This window comes from Anser brachyrhynchus (genome assembly GCF_964034855.1).
Source record: "Anser brachyrhynchus genome assembly, chromosome: 2".
Classification (NCBI taxonomy): Eukaryota; Metazoa; Chordata; class Aves; order Anseriformes; family Anatidae; genus Anser; species Anser brachyrhynchus.
In genome coordinates this window covers 141,017,432-141,042,445 of record NC_137695.1, presented here as the reverse complement: position 1 = coordinate 141,042,445, position 25,014 = coordinate 141,017,432, and the positions used below count along the sequence as shown (strand labels likewise).

The following is a 25,014-nucleotide window of genomic DNA, read 5'->3' as shown; positions in this document are numbered from 1 at the left end:
AAATCTACCGAGTTTTATTTGTGTTTCTAACTTTATATATTCAAGCTAATGCAGCAAATGTTGGCATATGACAGCATTTTTGTCTTTTAATCCTTTTAAACCTGTTTTTAGAAAAACGTTAGTTATGCTACATTAAAATATTTGTAAGTGATAATAATCATATAGGAATGTAACTTTGTATTACATTGTATCAGAGTTGTTCAATAATTTCAGATCTCTGTACTCTTGAAAAATTTTCTAAAAACTTGATTGTGGATTAAAAATATGAAAACAAAAGGAATAACCTGTTTACATTATTGCAACGTAATTTTAGTAATTATATTTTTACAAGTGCAGTTTATTCTTACACATTTGTTCACTGTGCCAGTTCTGATTTGTCATTTTAATCAAACATATATTGAAAATTTTAAACATTCTAAAGTTCTTGTTCAACAGACAATGATGAAAATGCCTCCCAATTTGTCACAGTTCTTTTCTTTAAACTACTTCTTTGCATAACTGTTGGCTTTACCAGTAAACTTACAGAGTCCACAAGTTTTGGATGAGCAGTGATGAAAGATTAAAATAAAAGAAACGTGGGCAATTATTTTGAATATGTTTTCCGGCCTCTGAAACTTAACAGGGTCATAATTTCAAGCACTGTAGTGAGAGCATTCTGGCCTTCCTATCTATGTGAATGTTGTGAATATTTTATATGACAACTGTTGGATATAAGGCTGTTAAGGAGAAAAAAAAAAAAACACAAAATTAATAAGAACATTACTTCAAATAAAATTAGCAACACTAAGAACGCTCCAGTGAAAGAAAGAAGCAGCTGAGTTAAGGCCATTGCAGAAAGATACTCCTATAATAAAGTACAAATACAAATGGTTCAGTTACTCTGGTTGGATAGAATTGGTCCTATAAATAAAAGCTTCCCAGTCCATTACCAGAAATGTAGTTATGCAAGTCCCTCTTAAAAATAAATTCTTGTAAACCTAACTTAATATTTGTAAACAAAGTATGTTGCAATAAGTGCTGTTTGCCATCCAAGATCTGGGAATCTTGTGAGAGAAGATCACTTCCATGCCAAGGTCTGGAAGGCCATATTTAAAGTATGGCTAGGCACTGTGTCTTTGTAAGACAGGAAATTTCAGCTACCGGATCATTTTGCTTTAATTTATTTCTCACTTTCCAAGACATTTGTCACTATAAGGTGTAAATGCATAGTTACATTGAATCAAATTTTTGTGAGGGCAAAAAAGTAAGATTAAGAAATACTAAATATTTCACTGAATAAAGATGTCAAAGTCAGTATGTATTAATATATATTTTTTTAAATGTATTAATCTGTGGTATACTAACTGATAATAGTACAAGCTTCTGCACTGGAAAAGTTGGAAGACATCTTCCAACTGACTTATTATGGCCTTTGTCCATTAGCAGCTACTTTAGACATTTGTTTTTACTGCAACCTCATCTAACTCGATGTGATATTTTCCCTGGTAAGTGCTGATGATTAATTTTGTCCTACTGCCGTTTAAAAATTAATCAAATTGCTTTTTGTGTGCTTTCTATATGCATATTTTTTAGCTTGTGGAGATATTCCAGAACAAATTCGATCACCAAGTGGGACAATCACAAGTCCAGGTTGGCCTTCTGAGTATCCTGCCCGAATCAACTGTAGCTGGTACATCCATGCAAACCCAGGGGAGATCATTACTATCAGGTAATGGTGGTTCCTGTATTAACTGCATGGACTGAAGAAGTACTGACTAAGTATTTTTAACTGGTTTGTTGTGTATAATTATTTCCTCTATCTTCCTTGTAAATGTAGGATTTCCATTTTGTCCTTTTTTTTTAACCTTTGAGTTACTCTTAACACAGCCATGTAGCATTTGTTTTCTGAACCTTCTTTGCTTCTATGTATAGGGATAAAAATTATTTTTTTTTCAAATTATGTCAACTCACAACTTCTGTTGAAAGCAGTAAGAGCTATTGGATGATTGAAATAGCATCCATTTCCGTTCAGTAGTATGGAAGCAAGAGCTAACTCTTTCTGAAGAATAGTAAAGCTGGGACAAATATGAGTGCTTCTATAAATATGGTTCTAAATTTACATAAGTTAATGAGAGAGTGACTAGCTTTTTTTTCTTAATTTTAAAAGAATATAATCAAAATGCTCATATATATTTTATAATATATTGTGGCATATTGTAACTGTCAGTATTAAAAGGTATGTTATAAAGCTAAAGTTGATCATTTTCTTGCTGAGTGTTGTCATGCCCATTCCTCCTCATCCCAAGTATATTTTCAAAACTGCAGAGTTGAAAACCAGAATAAATATGTTCTGTATGCTCATTTATTTGAACTCTTTTTAATTTCTCTGAAATATAAGAATCTTTTATTCAAAAATGTGTATGGGCAATTCTCTAATGCTTCATTACTACAGAATCTCGTGGTGTGCTTAAAAGTAACAGGGAATAAATAGTAAATCAATAGATAAAATAGTGGTTTTGGAAGTGCTGACTCCACAGTTTCAGATACCTTGTAACATTTGGAAAGAAGTAGTATAAAAAGTTGTGTAAGTTCTCATCAGTTCATTCTCTGTTAATGCCACAACAGAAGTCTAGGTTTGTTCTAGCATCAGGATACAAATTGGTACTGTTTCATAGGCAGCTCATACTACTGATTATGAAACTCTTTCTAATACAGACCTGCTGAGTAAGAAGAAGCTCTTCATTAGCAAGTATCTGCTTTGACATCAGTTACTCCTTTAATTTTTTTTTGAATTTAAACAATCTTTCTACTAAATGTTAAACTGTCATTAACACAATGTAGAATAGGTAAAAGTGCACATCTATTAGAATGCTTTCTAAAATCTTTCATACAATTTATTTTTAATAAAACTTCTTTTTTCTCTCACGTTGTTTTCTTTCACTCATCTTCCTAGCATACATTTCACATTTCATTTCAGGTTTACAGCTCTGTTGTCTGTGCTGACCTGCTTTGCCTAGACTATCTCCCCTTTGCACTTCATTACCATGGCAGCATGCCTTTATATAGCTGTAGTCAAAGCTTGGGTAATATCTTCCATGACATATCCATTGGGTAACTGAGTAGTGCAGCTGAGGGCAACTCTTATCTTAAATAGTAGTTTTGAACAATTTAGCTGAACTTGCAATGTCAAGTCCTGTCATTGGCAAAGTGTAGCATTAGCTAAAGTTCTGCTGAAATTTAGTTTAAATAAAATCACTTAGTAGCATATGAAAATCATTAAATGAGGTTCAAAATGCAATTTCATGCATAGAATTATTTAAAATTTTTCATTAAAGTGAAAGATTATTTATTTATTTAGGCAAAACTGAGCTTTTAAAGTAGTAAATGCAATATTGTGGTTGACAGAATGGATTCTTGCAGCCCTTATAACATAAGAGTATTAACACCACAAGGTTGAATTGTATTCTTACCTGGATAGAAAAGCCATTATTTTTATTTCAGACCAGAAGAGTACTTTCAACTAATTTCCATTTTTATGTATAGTACTTCATCAGCTTGGTTGGGTTAATAGCCAGGTCAGTAGCAATTTTGACCTCTCTTCTCTTTCAGCTTTCAAGATTTTGATGTTCAGGGATCACGCCGATGCAGCTCAGATTGGTTGACAATTGGAAGCTACAAGAATATTGAAGGCTATAGAGCGTGTGGCTCCTCCATTCCTTCACCATACATCTCTTCACAGGATCATGTTTGGATCAGATTTCATTCAGACGACAGCATCTCCAGAAAAGGCTTCAGATTAGCCTACTTTGCTGGTATGTTTCAAGTGATACCTAGTACACAGTTTCATGGGTTTTCTTTTCTGGTTTAAGATCTATTTCCTTGTAGTAGGGTGCAGTATATGTATTTCCTGTAGTCAGTTCAGGCCTTATTGAAATCAGGGAAAATATACGTCATGTGAAGTATTTTAATCCCATCACAATTTGAGTATTCAAAGCTGGAATTATAACATTTACGATAATACTCAGAATTAATAAACTGAATGATTTGGGGGAAAAAAATCAGTTAATACTAGGTAAATGGAATATGTTCTTTGTTTTTTCCTACATAGCCTAAGATTTGATTTTTTTCCATCAGAATAAAATCAGTTTGTTAAATAGTTGGGTAGACTTCTGAGTTGCGTAAGTATGGCAAGAGAAGGAAGAAATAGTGTGGTTGGTTATGTATTTTTTTTTGTTTGGTTTGTTTATTTACACTTCTCACAGAAATCGTATTTTTTTTTCCTATTTCTGGTATATATAATCTCTTTAAATATAAAAATAAATCATGCATTTATGATAATTTACTTTAGCCAAGTACAGACATGGTTTTGTACAAGTGACTTTTTTCTTGAATAATTCAAGCATGCAATATAAGCTAGTTACCAACAGTAATACTTTGAGACTGTTTTGTGGGCAATTTTTGCTCTAGTAGCTGTTGCCCAGAGAGAGAGGAGGAAGCCAGTCATTAATAAGGGCTAGTTCAAAACTGTTTTCTGGCATTATGAGGTTGTAGGATTTTATATAATAGCATGATCGTGGTGTTCTGAGTCTTCGTCATAAGAAATACTGGATTAGATTCTTCTTTGCTTTTGTAATGTTTTTGTATTAATATTTTGTATTTTCTTGCTCATACTCCATGCTCTGACATGCTCCAGATCTCTGCACACCTGCATTCAATTCCTCTCCTATATGAAACAACTCATATTCTCTTATACCTATCCAGAGCCACCTGTGTTCAAAACTACTTCACCAAGCCTCGGTAAAAGTACCAATCTTTTGTACTCTGACCCAGGTTTGCCCGTTCTGTATTCTGCACTCTTTCTAATGGCTTCCTTCACCCTGTCAGAGCTCTTCTTTCAAATCTAAAATTCCTAGGAGGGCTTACCCCTCTATCACACATTTTGAAGCCTGTGAAAAAGTTCCCTCTATGCTTCAGCTCCTTGCAGTTTAGCAAGGCTGGGGCGAAGTAATGTAGCCATGCTTTTGATGCAGACTCAGCTTTCAGGTCAATATTCCACCAGGATTTTTTGCTTACTGTCTCATCAAAAAGCATGACCGGAAGAAAAAGTTACTGCCTAATCAGTAATCCTTCACTACTGTTTCTGCTAACTGCGCACAGACACCCTATGCTGGGCATTGGCTTCTGCCCGACTTATCTCAGTGGCTCAGAGGAAAGGTAGAGTTCCTGCCTGGAGGGTTATGAGCAAGAAGAACATTTTGGATAGGGATGTGGATTTGGGGGGGGCAAGCCACAGGAGTAATAGAGTTTTTTTGAAAATCCTTTTCTGTCTTTTCCTCTAATCTTGAAACAATTTCACTGTGTAACCCCCTTTTGGAAGAAGCTATAACATTTCAACAAGCATTTTTTTCTTATGTTACTTGATTTCTTCTTGCTAGCATCATGCAATAGTACTCAGCTTAACACCTCAACAGATAATTTAGTCCTCTGTTTCTGAATGTATTTTTAATAGTTTAAATGTATATTTTTAAAAATGATCCTACTGAAATTGGCTTGATGTTGGTCCGCATACTAGATAAGATACTTGGTAAGTATTTTATATTTGAGATGGTAGTATGGTGTTTCAGAGATCAGGGTGGTCCTCTAAAATTGTGAAGTGTCCTGTGTGTGAGACAACAGTTGAAAAATCTGCTTGAGTAATCTTTTAATTGGCTCTGCTTTGCAGCGTGAAAAGGAGACTCCTGAAATACCAGCTATGTTTTTGCTATACGTTCCGTTGTGCCATTGTGGTTTTTGATTCCTCCTCACTATTGTTACGCAGTAGTGCTCAGTTTAGCACCTCACCAGACTATCTATTTCAATGTTTCTAAGGCACTTCTTAAAGGTGGCATGTGATTGAAGAAAAAGGGGGTAAAAAAGTATTGTGTTGCACAGATACTATTTAGATTTACTTGTACTGAAATGATAGAAGCAATAGAGATCGCAGGCCTAAAAAGGACCATTAGAGAGCCCTGCATTTAAAATCTGGTGTGGAAGTAGATAATGTCTTTAAGGAAAATATCCATATTTCATTTTAAACAAAAACAACAACAAAAAATTCCATGTAGGAAACATACTTAACCATAAGGTAAAATTTTGTGATCACTTTGTCTTCCCTCTGTCTCCATTACGTGTATCCTAATGGGTCAGAGATTACTAATCATTGATGTTTAGTGAAAAATAGCGTTAATAAAGGTAAAGAAGTTTATGTTCCCTTATACATGGAAGAATTGCATTAGTTCTTTGGCTACAACTGCACTTGAGTTTTTGCTGATTATCTTGTCCTATCCCAAAGTCTTTTGAGGTATAACTTGCAAGGATAGTTTTATTTTGTGCATATTCCTAATTATTTTATCACTTAATGTTTGATTCGTAAGTAAGATTTCCTGATGTAATGACTCAAGGATCATTGATTAAAAATGCTAACTTAGGGTCAAGTAGGCTGCTCTTTTCTGGGAAGTTTAAAAGCCTACAGAAGAAGTGTTTAAGTTGAAATTGTATCTTGTTTCATTACTACAACATTGCCATGAATGTTTACAGCTCTGTGTTATATTTTTCTACTCAACATTTTTCAGAGTTCTGCAAAGTAGAAACGGTGAGCTAGACTATAATCAGTACTTGAACAAGTTCACCAACTCTTACGCATATGATACTGTATTGCCCTCTACCTATGGCCCACAGTGATAGGACTGTCATGATCAGTCTAGGAGCAAATTCATGCGTACAAGTTTCACATTCAAAGTCCAGGATCATCCTAAGTATTTGCCATGCTAATATTACGTATGCTGTGTGTGTATCAGAATAAGATCATGTCATTTATACTAGATCTGTTCTTGTGTGGTTTTGTTGGTTTTTTTATGAAATAAGAATTTTCTAGAACTTAATCACCAGTGAATTTGTTGACTTAAATACTCTTGAGCATTGATCTTAACATTTATCACCCTTGTTGGTTCCACATTTTCCTGTACTCATTTTTTAAAAGCCTTAGCATTTTTGAGATGTTTCAAATGCTGATATTGTTATTGCATCTTTTTTTTTAAAGTTGATTCTTTTAAGGTAGCATATTTCTTTTTAATGCTTTCCAAGCATTAATGAAATAGTGGAAAAAAAACACAAATGTGATGTGACTTGACCTATCACAGCAGATCAGTTGCAGCAAGGGAAACCAGGACTTAGGTATGAGGAGTCTTATCAGTTTGAGTGGTTCAGCACTGGAACCTTGAAAATACTTGATCGGATAAGGCCCTGGACAACCCAACCAAACTTCACTTAGTCTTGTTATGGGCAGATTATTTGATTAGGTGATGTCCAGAGATCCCTTCCAATCTGAATTGTTTTGTTGTAAAGCAAGATAGAACCCCCGCTTCTCTTGGGAAAGTCTGCATTTCAGTAAGTTCATCATCGTTGTCCCTGTCCTGTTTCTTTTTTAAAACCATAAGTACAGTGTTATTTAGACTTAGTATGTATCTGTCTAAATTATTTCTTGAATTACTGCTGCGTAGGACCATCTGCATTGCAGATTTTTTTAATGTTTTTTTGGAGGATTGACCGTGGCAGTTTGTTTTATAGCCTGTTTTACAGTCTGTGCCATCATCTTCATAAATTTAGTGATTTTGAATGATACGGGGTATTTGACTCAGCTAAGTTGTTACAGAGATTAAATAAATTGTTTCTGAGGCATGCTTCAGTGTTCAACATGGATGGAACCTTTATAAATGAATCCTGGCAAAAAAAAAAAAAAAGTTGGTTACAAGTGTGGTAGTAGCCACTAGACCACGTTTTATAAATAAAGGTGTCTTAATTTTTTCAGAATTTAAAAAAAAAAATCCATACTTTCTGGACCACTACTTGCATCCTTAATGTTTAAGGCATAATTGTGTGCTTAGCCAAGTATACGTTTGTGCTTTTCAGTGCAATCTTCTCTCTTGATTGCTGGAGGAGAGCCAAGAGGAGACAGTGGGAAGAGAGTGAGGAGAGAAATTTCTGTCTTAGGTTGGGGGTAATAAGTGACCTTCAACTGTCAGCTTCTCTCTTGCTATAGATCCTTATGTACAAGGTATAAGGTAGGAACCTGTGAAAATGGGAGAGAGGACAAACTGCTTTTAGGAGAAGGAATTTGAGGAGGTGACTACAGGACAAAATGTTTCTATAGCTAGCGTGTACGAGAAGAGAAACAGTCTTCCTGACGTATTTTTTGCACCTTAGAAGCTGGGTTTTTCGATCACCATGAAAGAGCATTGTTTTCTTGCATAGGTTAAAGTTATTTAACTGAACATAGCTAAGAATGACACTCATGCTGATGCGCTCACAGAACGTAGACTTCAAAAGCTGCTTTATCTTGAAACATTGAAAGCTGTGATGATTTACAGAGATTTTAAATAGTTGTTTTACCATTGTGATCTACTTGGTGCGGCAAATAAATATGCAACACAAACCATAAATCATTCTCTTTCTTTAGAATGTAGTGTTTTTATTACTCTTTTTCCCTTCTTCCCCAGGAAAGTCTGATGAACCAAATTGTGATTGTGACCAGTTTCATTGTGCTAATGGGAAGTGTATTCCAGAAGCTTGGAAGTGTAATAATATGGATGAGTGTGGAGACAACTCTGACGAAGAAATCTGTGCCAAAGCTAATCCTCCAACAGTTTCTTCCTTTCAACCTTGTGCTAACAATCAGTTCCAGTGTCTTTCTCGCTTCACCAAGCTTTATACTTGCCTTCCAGAATCTTTAAAATGTGATGGTAACATCGATTGTCTTGACCTAGGAGACGAAATAGACTGTGATGTGCCAACATGTGGGCAGTGGTTAAAATACTTTTATGGTACTTTCAGTTCTCCCAACTATCCTGACTTCTATCCACCTGGAAGCAACTGCACCTGGCTGATAGACACTGGTGATCATCGCAAAGTAATTTTGCGATTCACGGATTTTAAACTTGATGGTACAGGCTATGGAGACTATGTCAAAATATATGATGGATTAGAAGAGAATCCACGGAGGCTGTTGCGTGTGCTAACAGCATTTGACTCTCATGCTCCCCTCACGGTTGTTTCGTCCTCAGGACAGATAAGAGTGCATTTTTGTGCTGACAAAGTGAATGCTGCAAGAGGATTCAATGCCACCTATCAAGTGGATGGTTTCTGTTTGCCCTGGGAAATTCCATGTGGTGGAAACTGGGGTTGCTACACGGAGCAGCAACGCTGTGATGGCTACTGGCACTGTCCAAACGGAAGGGATGAAACCAACTGCACCATGTGCCAAAGAGATGAGTTTCCCTGTTCTCGAAATGGTGTTTGCTACCCCCGTTCAGATCGCTGCAACTACCAGAATCATTGCCCTAATGGTTCAGATGAAAAAAATTGTTTCTTCTGTCAGCCAGGAAATTTTCATTGTAAAAATAACCGCTGTGTGTTTGAGAGCTGGGTTTGTGATTCTCAAGATGACTGTGGTGATGGCAGTGATGAAGAGAATTGCCCAGTCATTGTGCCCACTAGAGTAATAACCGCAGCTGTCATTGGGAGTCTTATTTGCGGACTGCTGCTTGTCATTGCACTGGGATGTACTTGTAAATTGTACTCACTCAGGATGTTTGAGCGAAGGTAAGTAGAACAGATGGACTCGGGTACTTAAATTTTTAAAATGCTTTCATATCTTTTGTTGAATCATTACTTGAAACACTTTTATTCATATACAATTATTTTTTCATGTGTTTTCTAAAGGTTTGTTTATCTTTGACAGTAAGAGGTTAGTTGAAAGGGAATAGAAGTATTCTGATCATTTAACTGTTTTTACGTTATTACCCAAAAGAAAATGTAGAAATGCTTCATTTTTGCAGTTAATATTTCAAATCTGTCTAACAATTTTTCTTCTATTGTAGACTCTGTCGTGCCATGATTACTCACTCTTCACTTTTTAAAAATATTTTTAGCATCTGTAATGGTGTCTTTTATATTTAGCCAATGCATTTTCTTAGGAATTTATTGTTGCAGGGGTGGTGTTTTTTTTGTTCTTTTATGATTTGGACAGACCCATGGGAATGACTGCAAGGACTTACTGTATTTTGAATAAATTAAATTGACATTTAGATTTAAATCTTTATCATAGTTTTATGTATTATGATTTTTTTTCTCTTTGAAAGATCATTTGAAACTCACTTGTCAAGGGTTGAGGCTGAACTGTTAAGAAGAGAAGCTCCTCCGTCTTATGGACAGTTAATTGCCCAGGGTTTAATTCCACCAGTTGAAGATTTTCCTGTTTGTTCACCAAACCAGGTAAGACTCCAAAAATCAGGCAGACTAGTCAAAACTTAAAGATACTAAAATCTATTTTGCATTCCTTGTCCTTTTTTGTTTGTTTTATAGCATTTCCTTTTCTTCCTTTCATGCCGATTAGTATTATACTAAAGATGAGCTGTTGGACAAATCATAATATTGGTAGCACCACGCAGTTTAATTTGCAGAATTTTTTTATTGTTGAAGGCCAGTAATGCACAGTATAGAATCATTCTTGCTGGAAAAAGTTAGTATAGAGTGATAGACCCAGCTGTATGCTCTGTATTATGTTGTGGAAGTTAAGATTGCAAGCTAGCACTTGAAAATTTGGGAAAGATTAGAGTATGCAAAACCATTATACACACATCCACTGTGCATATGTGTTTAGGTATGATCAAGCCTACTATGCATTGGAAAAAATGATGGTAAAGGCAAGGCTATAATATAACATTAATGGCAAAGTAACAAAGTAAATTGAGTATATAGGAGTTAATCATATCTGCCCATCTTGATACTCATAGGTAGCATTAGCACAATTTTATTTGGCTAAGGAAAATATCTATCAAAACAGCTTTTTCCATTAAAAAAATAAATTGGCGTTTGGTTAAAATATTCTAGTGTGTGAAGTAGAAGAAAAGTCTAGGAATCTTGCTGTAGTGCTGTGCTAGTATTGGTATTAAGCTGTGTTGTGTTGCATTTAATACAGCAAAGTTTACTGTTAGCTAGTGTTGGTGGGCAGGTAAGAAAAATCATTACAACACCATAAGGGGAGAGTTTTCTCTATTTTAAGTGGAACTGATTTCATTACACTTACTCTGCCATAGATTTCACTTATTATTTCATGCATGCATGTTCACAAGAAGCAGGATGTTTGAAACAAAGTAGTCTTGCAAGGATTACTTATGGTGATACAGAGCTAACACCAGTTACTGTGTCCTCATCACATGTCCTGTGTTCTTCCTGATGGGTGACCGTGTGCTGTTCTGTGTGCCTTCTGTCAACTTTGGGATGCGGGTGACCACAGTCTTTTGCTTCCTTACTCTGCCCCACCTCTGTTTTTTCTCACTTGACTGACTGACTTCTTTGTCTTGTGTTGCGATTATTGTTGTAGTCTGTTCTTTTTATGAAGTAGGTGTCTAGAGAAGCTGTATGTGATTGTACTGATTCCCCACTGATGAAGATACATGCTATTCTTTTATCTTTTCTACTGTTATCTGCATTTCATGCCTACATTTCTCTTCCTACTCCATCTATATGATCTTAACATTTTAATTAAAAATTTCTTCAGAAGTAGATTGCATTACCCTATAGTAGCACACTTGCTATTACTCCACTGCTTAGGTAAATGGTATAAATTGGGGATTGTGATCCATCACAAATGATTTTATACAGTAAAGGAAGAAAAAAGTTGCAGTTGTTATGAGAGACTTTGAAAGCAGACCCAAAACTATACATTGTGAAAATTTCTTAGTAGATAAATTGGCAATAGAAAGGTCATTTGAATGGAAAACAAGCTCTTCTTTCTAGAGCTAACAAATATTTTTGTAAGCACATGAGCTTCGTAAAGAATGCTAATAATGCATGCTATAGAATCACTCATTCTCACTGGAGGGGTTATCATGTTTAAGCTTAAAAACAATTCTGTACGCCTATGGGTTTGGCTTGCTGTCCTCTTTTTTTGAAATTAAGGGTGTCCCTCAGCTGTCTGTTTTGGGACCAGTGCTGTTTTATATCTTTATCAACGTCAAAGACAGTGGGACCAAGTGCATGCTCAGCAAGTTTGCAGATGACACCAAGCTGATTGATGCATTCGGCACACCAGAAGGAAGGGATGCCATCCAAAGGGACCTGGGCAAGCTTGAGAAGTGGGCCCATGTGAACCTAATGAGGTTCAACAGGGCCAAGTGCAAAGTGCTGCACCTGGGTCAGGGCAATCCCAGACATCAGTACAGACTGGGAGAAGAACTCATTGAAGGCAGCCCTGCAGAGAAGGATTTGGGGATGTTGGTGGATGAAAAACTTGACACAAGCCAGCAGTGTGCGCTTGCAGCCCAGAAGGCCAACTGCATCCTGGGCTGCATCACCAGAGGCACGGCCAGCAGGTTGAGGGAGGTGATTGTCCTCCTCTGCTCTGCCCTCGTGAGGCCCCACCTGGAGTGCTGCATCCAGGTCTGGGGGCCCCCAGCACAAGAAAGTTGTGGATGTTAGAGTGGGTCCAGAGGAAGGTGAGAGGAAGATCCTCAGAGGGCTGGAGCACCTCTCCTATGGAGAAGGCTGAGAGAGCTGGGGATGTTCAGCCTGGAGAAGAGAAGGCTCTAGGCAGACTTCTTGCGGCCTTTCACTACTTAAAGGTGACTTTAAAAATAAAAAATGGAGAGCAACTTTTCAAAGAATTTTTTTCAAAAGAAATTAAACTTCACCAGTTTGTGACGCAGCTATTCTCACAAGTCTCCTAAAGTAGGGCTAGGTCAAGAAAGTCTGTTAAGAGAGTGCAATTGCTATGCCCAGATACGTAATTCCTCTGGTACAGGCAACTTGAAACAAAACAATGTTTCCTACACATGCCTACCCTGTATAGGTTTTTCAGATTTGGTGCGTGTGAACATATTTAGGAATAATCAGACTTTCAGGTGAACTTAGTTTGCTCAGTCCTGTTTTTCATCATGAAACCCCACAAAGATTGCCTAAAGATCTTGGTTTTTACTAAAAATCAAATCTCTTGATAGAGAGGACAATTCTGAAAAACCCAGATATGTAATGGCTATGTCAGGGGTTGTTTGTTACTGAAGCTTTTAAAAAACTATGCAATTACAGAAATTCATTTATCAGTTGAGTTAAATTGAATTAGCTAGTTGTTATTGTTTTGGGTATAGTTTTGGTTTGTTTTATTTTAATTCAAATATAATGGAATTCGTGGCAATCTTCCCTAGTAACACATAACTTGTAGATGCTTCTTAGTCTTTCAGTGTAACCGTGATTTCATACTCCTTAAAAATACTAACGCAAATATTGATGCATGTACAATAGTTTTGAACAATTAAAGTTCTTCGGTTGTTTTGATTTGGATATAATGCTTTGTGTATAAAGCTGATGTGTGCCTTCAGTACTGGATTTTCGAGGGTAGGGAGCAGTCTCTCCAGTACCTTTTGAAAGTAAGGCTACTGAACATATGTATTTATATACTTGAATTCAAATGTCATTCTATGAATTACTGGAAGGGAAGAGGTAGATGAAAGTACATAAAAGTGTTATTTGGATACTGTTGTATGCCCTGTGGCATCTGAAGGACTATGGAAGGGAGTTGAATATGATGTCAGATCACTGAAGTTCACTGTAAACAAAGTGAAATGTATACATATATGTTATGTTAATCATTTAAAAAAAAAAAAAGGCTGTTCCGAAGAATATTCTATTTTGTTTTTACAATAATCTTCATTAAAAGGATGTGAATATGGATTTTATCCTGTAATTCAGTGCAGCAATGAGTACTTCCAGAGTCGTGGACATCTGGCAGATTTTCTGCCCTAATGTTTCTGAGAGCTGAGCTACTAGGCTGAGGCATTATTTTCTCTAATTTTGAATATGGGAATCCCAAGCCAAAGGTGTTAGTATGATCATGTTACCTTACAACTTAGAAGTTGCACAAGATATTAAGCAGAAAAATTCAGGCACGTATTGTTCCGTAACTGACTAGAAAATTTATACCAAAATTGAGAAACATATGATTTAGAACACATAAGATAATTTTAATTAAACAGAAGCATGAAACCATCTTGAAACTGGAATTAAATGATTATGCAAGAATGGGGGAAAAAACTACAAGCATCTCTGCTGGAGAGGATATTTAATTTAATCTCCACTCTAAGCAGTCCCATGATAGTTGGCAACAAATGGCCACATCTGTTATATCTTGAGGAGTTTCTGGGGGATTTCTTCTTTAAATCCCAAACTTTTTGAGGCATGTTAATATGTACCGTTCTCTGAAGTCCACAGAGACTACTTCACCTTCTTGATAAGACTGTATGTAAAAGATCTTGCATACCTGCTGTACCGTACTTTCTGCACTGGATTTGTGGCTCTACTGTTCTGTAATCAGTGTTCCGTATCCAGGTTATAGTGCATCTTTTTTCACTTTGCCTTTCTTTAGAGGTCATTGATTTGGACAAAAATGTAACTTATACTTCATTACTTTTTTATTCCCCTTTTTCTTCTATACATATTTCCTCTTAATTTCCCTGGTCATAATGTTTTCTTCTCAAGAGAATCCAGGCTTCTCTCAAACCTGCTTTGTTTCAAATAACCTATTGCTACATATACCAGATCTTTAATATTAAAGACTGATTATTTTTTTAATAGTTAAGAGACTACATTTAACCTTTGTGATTATATGCCATTGGGCACAATAGTTGTCATTCTTCTTTTGTGTGAACAGTGCAAGCATATTGTCAACACTTCATTGTTGTTTGTCTTCTCATTTAGGCTTCGGTTCTGGAAAACCTGAGACTGGCAGTGCGATCTCAACTTGGATTTACCTCCATCAGACTTCCTATTGCTGGCAGATCAAGTAACATTTGGAATCGAATTTTTAATTTTGCAAGGTCACGTCATTCTGGATCACTGGCACTGGTCTCAGCAGATGGAGATGATGTTGCCAGTCAAAGTACTAGTAGAGAAGCTGAAAGAAATAATACTCACAGAAGCCTGTTTTCAGTTGAATCTGATGATACAGATACAGAAAATGAAAGAAGAGACACAGCAGGAGCAGTCGGTGGTGTTGCTGCCACCTTGCCTCAGAAAGTCCCGCCTGCAACAGCAATAGAAGCAACAGTAGGAGCATGTGGGAGCTCCTCTGCTCAGAGCGGCAGTAGTGGTAACACGGATAGTGGAAGAGAAGCGGCAAGCGTAGAGCCCCCAAGCACAAGTCCTGCACGTCACCAGCTCACTAGCGCGCTAAGTCGTATGACTCAAGGCTTACGCTGGGTACGCTTTACGTTAGGGAGATCGAGCTCAGTGAATCAGAACCAAAGTCCTTTGAGACAGCTTGATAATGGGGTAAGTGGAAGAGAAGAGGATGATGATGTTGAAATGTTAATTCCAGTCTCTGATGTAGCATCAGACTTTGACATGAATGACTGTTCAAGACCTCTACTTGATCTCAGCTCAGATCAAGGACCAGGGCTTAGACAGCCTTACAGTGCAACACATCACGGTGTAAGGTCATGCAGTCGAGATGGTCCCTGTGAGAGCTGTGGCATCGTACACACTGCCCAGATACCTGACACTTGCTTAGAAGCAACAGTGAAAAATGAAACTAGTGACGATGAGGCATTATTACTCTGCTAGGTACGGATTGTTTAGGAAAGATTGTGTACAAGTTGGAGCAATATCTGTCATTGTTTTGTACTTCACAGTTAAAACTAGTTTTTAGTTTAAAAAAATCCAGGACAACGTTATGTTAAAACTATTTTAGCAACTGTGTGGTTGATTAAACATTTCTTATACTGGATGACTTTATGGAACTATTAGAGTGAACGTTTAATGGCTCTGAATACACAGTATGTGTATCCAGTATAATCTGATTACTCTTTAAACTGAAGTTATCCCAGTTAGTTTCAAATTTAGTTTATCCTGGTACTGTAGTTCAAAACAGAAACATGGCCGCTCAAGACTTATTTGGCTGCCTGTTTAACCCCGTATTAACAGGTGAATTTGTACAGAATTATTTTCCTTTAGGAATTGACTCTGTTGTATTATTGCCAACATACTTGTAACTTAATATACTAAATGCTGGTAAGGATTGTTAATGTAAAATATGTACTTTTCTTTGAGTTTATACATTTTGTCTAAATATTCTTGAATTTCATTATAATGTGAACTTATTTAAAGGGAGGAGAAACTTTCTCCAGGAATATTTTTTTCAGAAGTACAAAATGCAATGATTTGTGAAATTTAGATACAATAGATAAACTGATGGCAAAAGCTTTTATAGCACTGACTTCCCTAAACTGCAATCTAATATGGTACAGCCAATTAGTATGTAAAATCCCCAGTTGTTAGTCTTCCCAATTCGAAGTAAAAAAGGGCCGAAGATATTACAATATGCGTTAGTTCCTTAAATATCCGATATGTACAAATACACTACAGAGTAAGTTCCAACTGGTAATAGATCTTTCCCTAATACTGTAGGGTATAAAGCTTGTTTGGACTCAAGGGATTTGCACTAAAATCATATTAAGGTCTCTAAATGAGCTTAGTGCACAAGCACTATCACTTTAAGTACTATTATTGTCTAATATTGCAATGGCTATATATTTCCCATGGCTCTTTTCTTGGGGTGTTGCATTTTTGTTGCAATCGAATTTGCTTTACTAATTCCCTATTTATTCATTGTATTTAAAAACTGGTTTACTTGGTTGCAGACTGGTTGTTTTTCTAAAAAAGAATCCCTTTCAGTGTATTTTTTTATGATACTACACGTTGGAACAAAACAGATCAATGGAAAAAGCTCATAACTTCCAATTTTGTGATAAGCAGGTTAATACGTGGCTACTGGCTTGACAACAAGAATCTACACCTTTTAAAAACAAAAATGTCAACTACTGTTTTATTTATTCTTTGCCAGTCTGTTTTTAGTAGGCTTAAAGATCCAGTATGAAATGTATTTGTGTGTGATTGTATGCTATTTATTAAATTTTAAATACTTTGTTGAATGTCATTTTAAAGCATGTTTAAAGTCTTGTGCATTTCTGTCGTGTTATGCTGTCAGGCAGAACTGACTAAAATGTTTTAATACGTATCAAAATTAAATTGAATTTTTGTTATGTTTTTGAGGTACTTTTAAAGATAAATCCAAGGTCTGTCTGGCTTTTTATTTTACTTTTTAAAAATCCTCATCTCTGAAGTACAAATCACATGCAGAAAAAAAACAAATAACCGAATGGATTCCAAAGTGTATATATCTTCTCCCTCTTCTCTTCATTCACAGACACTGGGATGAGAAAAATAAGTAATTTTACCATCTGGTTGATTTAATTCACAAGAGTTAGTAGGTAAAATCTGAGTTCAGGACACAGTTATGTAGATTTGTGCTTTTGAGGAGCTTATGTGCAATACAGTTGTAAAAGATTTTATTAAAATAACCCATGCGGTTTCAAGTTTCAGAACAGATCACATCACGCTGGTACCAGTTCAGGTACAGATTGGCCCATAATTCCACATACCCAAGTAAAAGTCATCAATGGCCATTTTTATTCACATTGAATAATATCTAAATCTGTGGGTAATCTTTAGTCTGATTTCAGTGGCATTGCTTACGGAGCAGGCAATTTTGCAGTATGAACATGGTAACACACCCTGAAATACATGTGAACAGTATGTCCTGGTATAAAATACTGGGTTTTTAAACCTTCGTAACGAATTATCATTAGGAAGTGGTTACGGAAATGTTTGTCACTGAGGCAGATGCATTTTGAAGAAGTAGTCTTCACAGAATACCTTACATACATATGTAAAGTGATCTAAAGTGGTTCCATTAGATACCCCAAATAGCATGTACCTATGGACTCCATATTGCAGATGTAAAAAGAATACAATGTTTGATTTGTTTTAAAGGATAAATGCTACACATTAAACTGAGAAGTTGGATTTGATTGAGAATTTCGAAAATTGTAAATAAAATCCATATTTGTATGAGGCTTATTTGTCGCAGTGATTTTTTTTCGTAGTGATTTTAAAGGGAGTGATCAAATCGCCTCTGATTAATACAATACTGATTGGTTTTACCTTTTTTTTTTTTAAACACAGTTCTTGAAGTCCTGTTACTTCCTTTCATTTTATTTTGGAGCTGCTTAACTAACATTTTGTTTAAATGATTCTTGCTTTGGCTCTGCATCAGTGCTAGTAACATTTTGAAAAAAAGTTGATGATTCACTGTGGAATTATTTTCTGTAATCACTTTCATCTGAAAGCTTTAAAGAATGTAGGTTATTGTGAGGTAATTTTTTCTCCTCATGTAAAGCTTTCTAGACATTGAAGGAGTTTGTCATTGTTCCTTTTCACTTATCACACTTTTTTTGGTCATCTGATTTGCACTGAAGTATTAAGGGGGCTGACTGAGCCTCTGATGCTACAAGAGCTTGTTTTGTTTCCAAAATCAAGTCCATTTTCAGTACAGTTCAGCAAGTATTGCTGATAAATCTTCTTTCAAATGATTCCCAGGAGATAACACTGGGATTAGTTATATTATCCGTTGTTCTGATTCCTGTCCAAATGCTGAAGCAGGAACTTGGGGCAGAGTTTGGATTCAGCCTAGGTAAATCCCAGTTCAGATTTGGAACACAGACTTTTTCAGTGAGTCTTCACGTTACATTCTTGCTGTAGGTCAAAGTTAATAACAGGTTTTCCTGTTAAGATGAGTTTTTGCTTCATTTGTGAAATGTGGATGTTTACTGCCCTGTTTGATTCCCCTGGTACTTTTCAACTGCTGCAGTCATCTTTGGAAGTGTACTGCACATTTTCTATAAAACTTGTTTTAAGTCAACAGTTTTTCTGCACCTATGATGAGTGAGGTTGGGGGGGGTGGCTGTAATTTGTTTTGTTTTGGCTGTCTTTCTCTCTTCCTCTCATGTAAGTTTCTGAAACTAAGTAGTTGGTAACTAAATTCCACCAGGATATCACCTACAATTTAATTACTCAAAGTGGGATATGTTCTGAAAGCATGAGAATTAAGTCTGTCCCCTTGCTAAGTCACTAAAAGTTTGAGTAGGTAAGCAGATCAATTCTTAAAACTGTTCTTTTCTTTTTTTCCCTTTTCCTGTTTTGATATTTGTACGACTACTGTTGTTACCTATCCCTTATCCAAGTAAACTGAGTTCTAACATTTTAAATATAAGGCTTGTCTGCATATTGGAACTTCATACAGAGACATTTTATAGCACAACATTCTTTTCTTGTCAATATATTCATCCAGTTTAGGCTTCCATTCACATCCAGTACCACACTGTTGTGTATGTGATGAATAGTAGCCTGGGGAAGAGAAAGTAGTATTCACTAAATTGAAGTTGTATATAACAAGGCAGGTACACAAGACTTCCTCCACAACTGATAGGGTTAATGACACAAGCAGTATCATAGAAGCAATTTAAGTTAGTGATTCCTGATCTCACTTCAAGAAAGGGCATTTGGGGAAAACCAACATTTACAGAACATAGCTAAACTTTGTGAATATCCTGGCACAGATTATTCAGTTTCTAATATCTTCCCCTGTGAAATCTTGCAGAAGAACTTAGCTCTCAGCATTAGGTCCTCCTTGTGACCACATTGCATGAAATTGTTGAAGTCAACAGAAAAAATACAATCTGAAAGAACTTTTCTTCACTTGCCTTGTTTGAAAGATTATTCTACATTATAGTTATCTTACATGCTGCTTCTATAAGTAAAGGGTAATGGGGTGGAAGACGGGAGGCAAAAAATAAATATAAAGAGGTAAGTCACTGTATTTTGATTTTGAATGACCAGAAGGTCTAAAGGAATAATTATAATCTGTAACATTATGCAATGTGTTTGTATTTGGAGATGAGCAATGGTAGAAGAGACACAGACCAGCCCAAAATAAAGCAGAATAAGTGTTCTCGTTCAGAGGGGCCCTCCTAGCAAATAATGTTTTCTTATGCAAAATGTAAAGGATAAGTGAAGAAGCTAGTTTAAAAGAGTAAGAAAAAGATCCACAAAATAAGGATGTGTTTGTAGATGTTACCCAGCAGGGTCTGGTGTCTTGAGTTCAGAGGAGCAATTTCAGATTTTGTCACAGCATTGTTGACTTGTGATGTTACAGAGGTATGGCAGAACAATTAACAGAATTCATGCTTTTGTGACAAAATAGTCGTGTTTCTGAAAGTGTCAACATAAATGCAGAAATAATTTTTTGGTGTTTCTTAAGGTGTAGAAGATTCAGTAAGAACAGCTGATAAAGTTTGCTGAAAGTGGTATCCTTTCTGTTAATTTTCTTGCACTGAAAATCTGGTTCATGATCCAGTCTGCTCTCAATGGAGGGAAGTTGCCAAAAATGGAAAATACAGTTAACAATACATCTTCATTAGCTGTGCTTCTCCAGTGCTCAACATCAATCTCTAGTTCCCTTAACAAAGTATCTTCACTGTTTGTCCCAAATTCTATTTGTATCTCATGTATTTTGAGATACATCTCTGCTTCACCATCTTTTATTTGAAGCTCAATGCCAGTAAAAACTTTTGGGTTAAGAAAGAGATAAAGAGTGCATGAAGATAAGAGCGTTTTTCAGACATAGGGTATCATAGGAAGGATGTGAAAACAGAAACAGAGAGAGGATAAAAGTAAGATGGGATAATTACACCAGAAGATAGAAATGAATAAGTAATGCTGGGAGGTAGAAATTAAAGTCTCCATGGGAAGAAGGGTGAGTGTATGTCTCAGAAGATTTAGACTAGATTGTGTCTTTATTAAAATGACTTGTAGGTGACGTCCTGTAAGTCTTCTGGAAGATCCCAACCTCAGTTTTCTGTTTCTTGCAAACCTATTCTTTAATTTGCTGAATTATTTGGTAAATAAACGACAAGGACTGGATTTTCTTCAAGGTTCTTTATCTTAAATCAATTAAATTATTAGGTTACTTAGAAGTCTCTTTGATCATACTTCTACGATAGCCACTCTAATCAAGACATCCCCCTGTAGAGATTTACAGGATTATTTGCTTTGCTGCAGACCACAAAAACATTAGCCTAAGATGCAAGTTCAAGGTTGCAATGGATGGCTTTCTGCTATGTCTCTCAAATGACTGAACTACTATGTGATATTTTAGGATGAGTAAACATTACTCAACAGGAAACTCCTCTGCGTAGTGCAGAGTTAGGCACCGACTACAAAACAGAGATTTGTATTGAACTGTGCAAAGTGAAGGGCAGAAAGAGTAAAATGTTTTGTGGGTGAGTGAAGGTTGCAATGCCAATCAGGGGCCAAAGTCCCTGTTGCAGCAGCAAGTACTCAATGATAAATAAGAATACACGGCTAGTTGTCTTCTCACAGTATTACAGGAATTATTTCTATCCCACAAGTGATATTTCATGCCTTTCTGTCCAGGGACAGATGAGCTCTGAAATATCAAATATTTACCAAATTTACATAAATGCAGACGAAGCGAGATTATCTTGTTTGTCCAAATGGACAAAATAAAAGGACTGCTTAGACAGAATGTCATTATCTATTTAATGTGTTCAAAACCACCTATGGGATAGATTCAGTTTTCTTATGCACAACAGTATAAGGTCTTGACTCTCAATTTCCTTGCCAGTTTGTGGGATCAGCAGCTCTGAGCTGATCTTGGGAGTTACAGGTAGGAAGGTTTATACGCTTAAGAGCAGGATCCACAAAACCAAAATTAGCCAGGAGGAAAACTCAGGAGAGGAAGTGGAGCTCGAGCCCAGTGCCTTTCAGAACCTCTAGAGATGAGTAGGATTTTGAGCCATGCTATTCTTCATGCCTTTAGGTGTCCCCAGCTCTTTCCTGCACAACACACACAAAAAAGGGAGTCGAATATCCTGAAAGCTTACCACAACGTGCTGTGGTGTGGTGGGCCTGTCTTCAAATTTCCCTCTGCTCTGTCTGAAAGAAGGATTCAAGCAGGAACAGCTCACCACTACCCCACAAGCAGACTTGGGGGGTGATGGACCGGATCTGTCATGTAGAAATTCATTTTGTAGAAATAAGTAAATATCCATTGGCCAGGGAGAAATACTAAGAAAACTGACCGTTTTCAATTGATTGGGCACTGAGTGGGAACATTCTGCATGAAGTCTATGCCAATAAATGCTTAACTTGTTGACACTGTTCAACTCAAAATCATTAACTATTTAGTGGGGCAGGCATGTGAGCTTGACTGCTGCACCCCATGGGCACCCAAGGAATGAGCCTCTGTCTTTGCAACCCTCTGTCCTCGGTTAACAAATGTCACTGCATTTACATCAAGTGAAACTTTTGTATCTGAGAGGCATCCATCTCAGATCCCCGGCAGCCCAATTATTCAGGTGCCTATCTGCACAGTGGGAGAAATGGGTTTGCTGTCTCAGCAGTAGCAGAGATTCAAATTATACCCATTATCCCACTTCAGTGCCCACCTGGACATATTTTCTTTCCTTACTCTGTAGTAGTCACAGCTCCTGCCTTAGAGGACCATAACTTGACTTCTTCCTGGGCCTTTCTTCCCTTGTTCTTCGTCTGACTAATCATATAGCAGAAATTCAAATGTTCCTGGCTCATTGATATCATTATGATTATTGAGCCAGTGTTGCTGTCTGAATTGTCATCACTGCCATTTTACCAGCTTTAAATACAGATGACGTGGTTGGTGCAGGTTACCCTTTCCTGCCCATCCAGTGCTCTGTGGGTAGCCCCAGGAGTCTTGGGGAATTTCACTTTCTGTTGTTCTTATTCTCTGCTCTTCTTTTCCGAATGAGTTTTAGCCTTTACTATTGCTGTGTGATGCAGTGAACCCCCATGGGTCTCTGTCCTGAAAGCACAAAGGTAAGGCACAAGAGGAGACATTTTGGGACAAACAGATACAAAAGCAAACTTCTGGTACTGCTCTCCTACCCACTTGGGAGAAGGAAGTGGGTCCATCATCCATGCTGATGGGAAGGTGAGCACTTTCACAAAATCACAGAATCGTCTAGGTTGGAAGAGACCTCCAAGATCACAGAGTCCAACCTCTGACCTAACACTAACAAGTCCTTCACTAAACCATATCACTAAGCTCAACATCTAAACATCTTTTAAAGTCCTCCAGGGATGGTGACTCAACCACTTCTCTGTGCAGCCCATTCCAATGCCTAACAACCCTTTCGGTAAAGAAGTTTTTCCTAATATCCAACCTAAACCTCCCCTGGTGCAACTTTAGCCCATTCCCCCTTGTCCTGTCACCAGGCATGTGGGAGAATAGACCAACCCCCACCTCACTACAGCCTCCTTTAATGTACCTGTAGAGAGCGATAAGGTCGCCCCTGAGCCTCCTCTTCTCCAGGCTGAACAATCCCAGCTCCCTCAGCTGCTTTATAGTGTGCCGCATCGAGTTTCATTTGTCTAAACGTCTTTTTGGTAGCATATATGTGCATGGCCCTCATAGACAATATTCTGTCTTTTGAAGGCATCGTCGTTGGCCTGAAGGAGGTTGAGGGGATGAAGATGCTCGTGTTCAGCAGGCTCAGGGACATAGTGAAGCAGTGTCACTGCTAAGTAAGCCACCCTGTGTTACTGGAGAAGTGGGAAGGCCCATACAGCAGGTGTCCCTGGGGTGGTGCAGGACAGGCGATGCTAGAGACGAGCTCCTGCCCTCTTCCAAAGGGAGGCTGTCCCCAGGACTGCGCCTCTCCCATGGTGTACATTCATATTTATCCTGTGCTGAGGGCAGAAGGAAGGATGCAAGCTGAAAATGAGGGGCAGAGAAAGCTAAGGTGCGGGGAGGGCACTGCATCCAGAGTGGTACGGAGGAGGCAGTGTTGTGTCCATGGGGAAAAGGAAATTAAAAACAATATAAACGTGAGATGCAAACCGATTGTAAGGCAGTAAGAGTATTTCTAAATAGGTACAGTGTGGTTCTTCCCTTTTCTTTGTCCAAGTTTTCAGATCATTTTCTCCCCACTTTACTTTTACTTTCCCGCCTCTGCCTCTGGGCCGAGGCGTAAGCTGCCCTTCCAGCTGGGCTCATGACAGCCCTTTTCCCAAAAGCCCTCTGCCAAAGCCTCTCTTTCCCTCCTCCCATGGCCCTCCCGGCCCAAGGGGCCACCACCACCCCCGTGCCCCAGCCGAGGTCCAGTTACGGGGCCCAGCAGGATGGGGCCATGGGCCATGGCCGGGCGGGGCCTGCCGGCGGTTGTGTGGGCAACAATGCGGGGAGGGTGGGGGGAGAGCACGGAGCAGCTGCCCTGAGCACAGCCGGTGGGGACAGCGGGGGCAACGGGGGAAGCAGGGACGATGGCGCAAGGCAACAGCTACCGGAAGATCGTTTTCATGTGGTCCTTTGACAGTGGCCATGTGCCCCTGGCGATTGAGGACAAGGTGAGGAGAGGCCTCAGTGGTGCCCAGAACACCCGCAGGGGCTGCCATCTTCCCCCTGCCAATGGCCATTGTGTTTCTCTGAGTACTGGCATTTGGGAGGGGGAGCTGTGCTTGGGTCCCCAGGGTTGCGGGCCTGTTCCCTAAAGTATCTTCTAAAACGTGACTTGGGAACGGCTGCTGTTGGCCTGTGCCCTCTGGAGGGGACTCAGGTGGCCCCCAGCACGTAGGGCTGTGGTGACTAAAGTGAAGCTTGGTCCCTGCTGCCCTGGGCTCTCAAGGCCCCTCTACTTGGTCCCACAGACTCCTCAGCCACCTCCATGGAGAGCTCAAGTCACCCTTAGGCTCCCCAGCCAGAGAGCTCAGGCCACCCTTGGGTGCTCAAACACCACTGCATAGAGCTATGGTCACCTTTGGGCATCACAAGTCGGTGAACAGCCAGATTTCCCAAATGGCCCATCATGTTTCAAACATGTGCACAGGGCAGGGCTGCAAGCAAGTGCCATGAGAATCCAGCTGGACTCTCCTGAAAGCCTGCCTCCCCCTTTCCCAGGTAAAGAGAACTACAGCAGAAGTGGCCAGAAGCAGGCTGTCTGCTTCAGCTCACTGCACGCCCTTGATGGGAGGCCACTGGTGCCTCCCCAAAGG

The 25,014-nt window shown here is 38.2% G+C and overlaps 1 protein-coding gene and 1 long non-coding RNA gene across 3 annotated transcripts in view; one reads left to right on the top strand and one right to left on the bottom strand.

The window, feature by feature from the left end:
• Positions 1 to 17,981, top strand: part of LRP12 (LDL receptor related protein 12) — a 51,654-nt gene extending 33,673 nt beyond the window's left edge. For both annotated transcript variants that reach the window (XM_080580687.1, XM_080580688.1), the window contains 5 exons: positions 1,573 to 1,708; positions 3,589 to 3,791; positions 8,514 to 9,615; positions 10,155 to 10,287; positions 14,767 to 17,981. In XM_080580687.1, coding sequence (XP_080436813.1) covers positions 1,573 to 1,708; positions 3,589 to 3,791; positions 8,514 to 9,615; positions 10,155 to 10,287; positions 14,767 to 15,630 — 2,438 coding nt within the window. In that variant the 3' untranslated portion in view covers positions 15,631 to 17,981. The remainder of the gene's footprint in view (positions 1 to 1,572; positions 1,709 to 3,588; positions 3,792 to 8,513; positions 9,616 to 10,154; positions 10,288 to 14,766) is intronic.
• On the bottom strand, positions 17,513 to 24,653 carry LOC308189972. The gene is made up of 2 exons (XR_013946759.1): positions 21,870 to 24,653; positions 17,513 to 19,311 (listed from the first exon to the last, which is right to left on the bottom strand). It is a non-coding gene; the product is annotated as an uncharacterized lncRNA (long non-coding RNA).
• Positions 24,654 to 25,014: the final 361 nt, after the last annotated feature.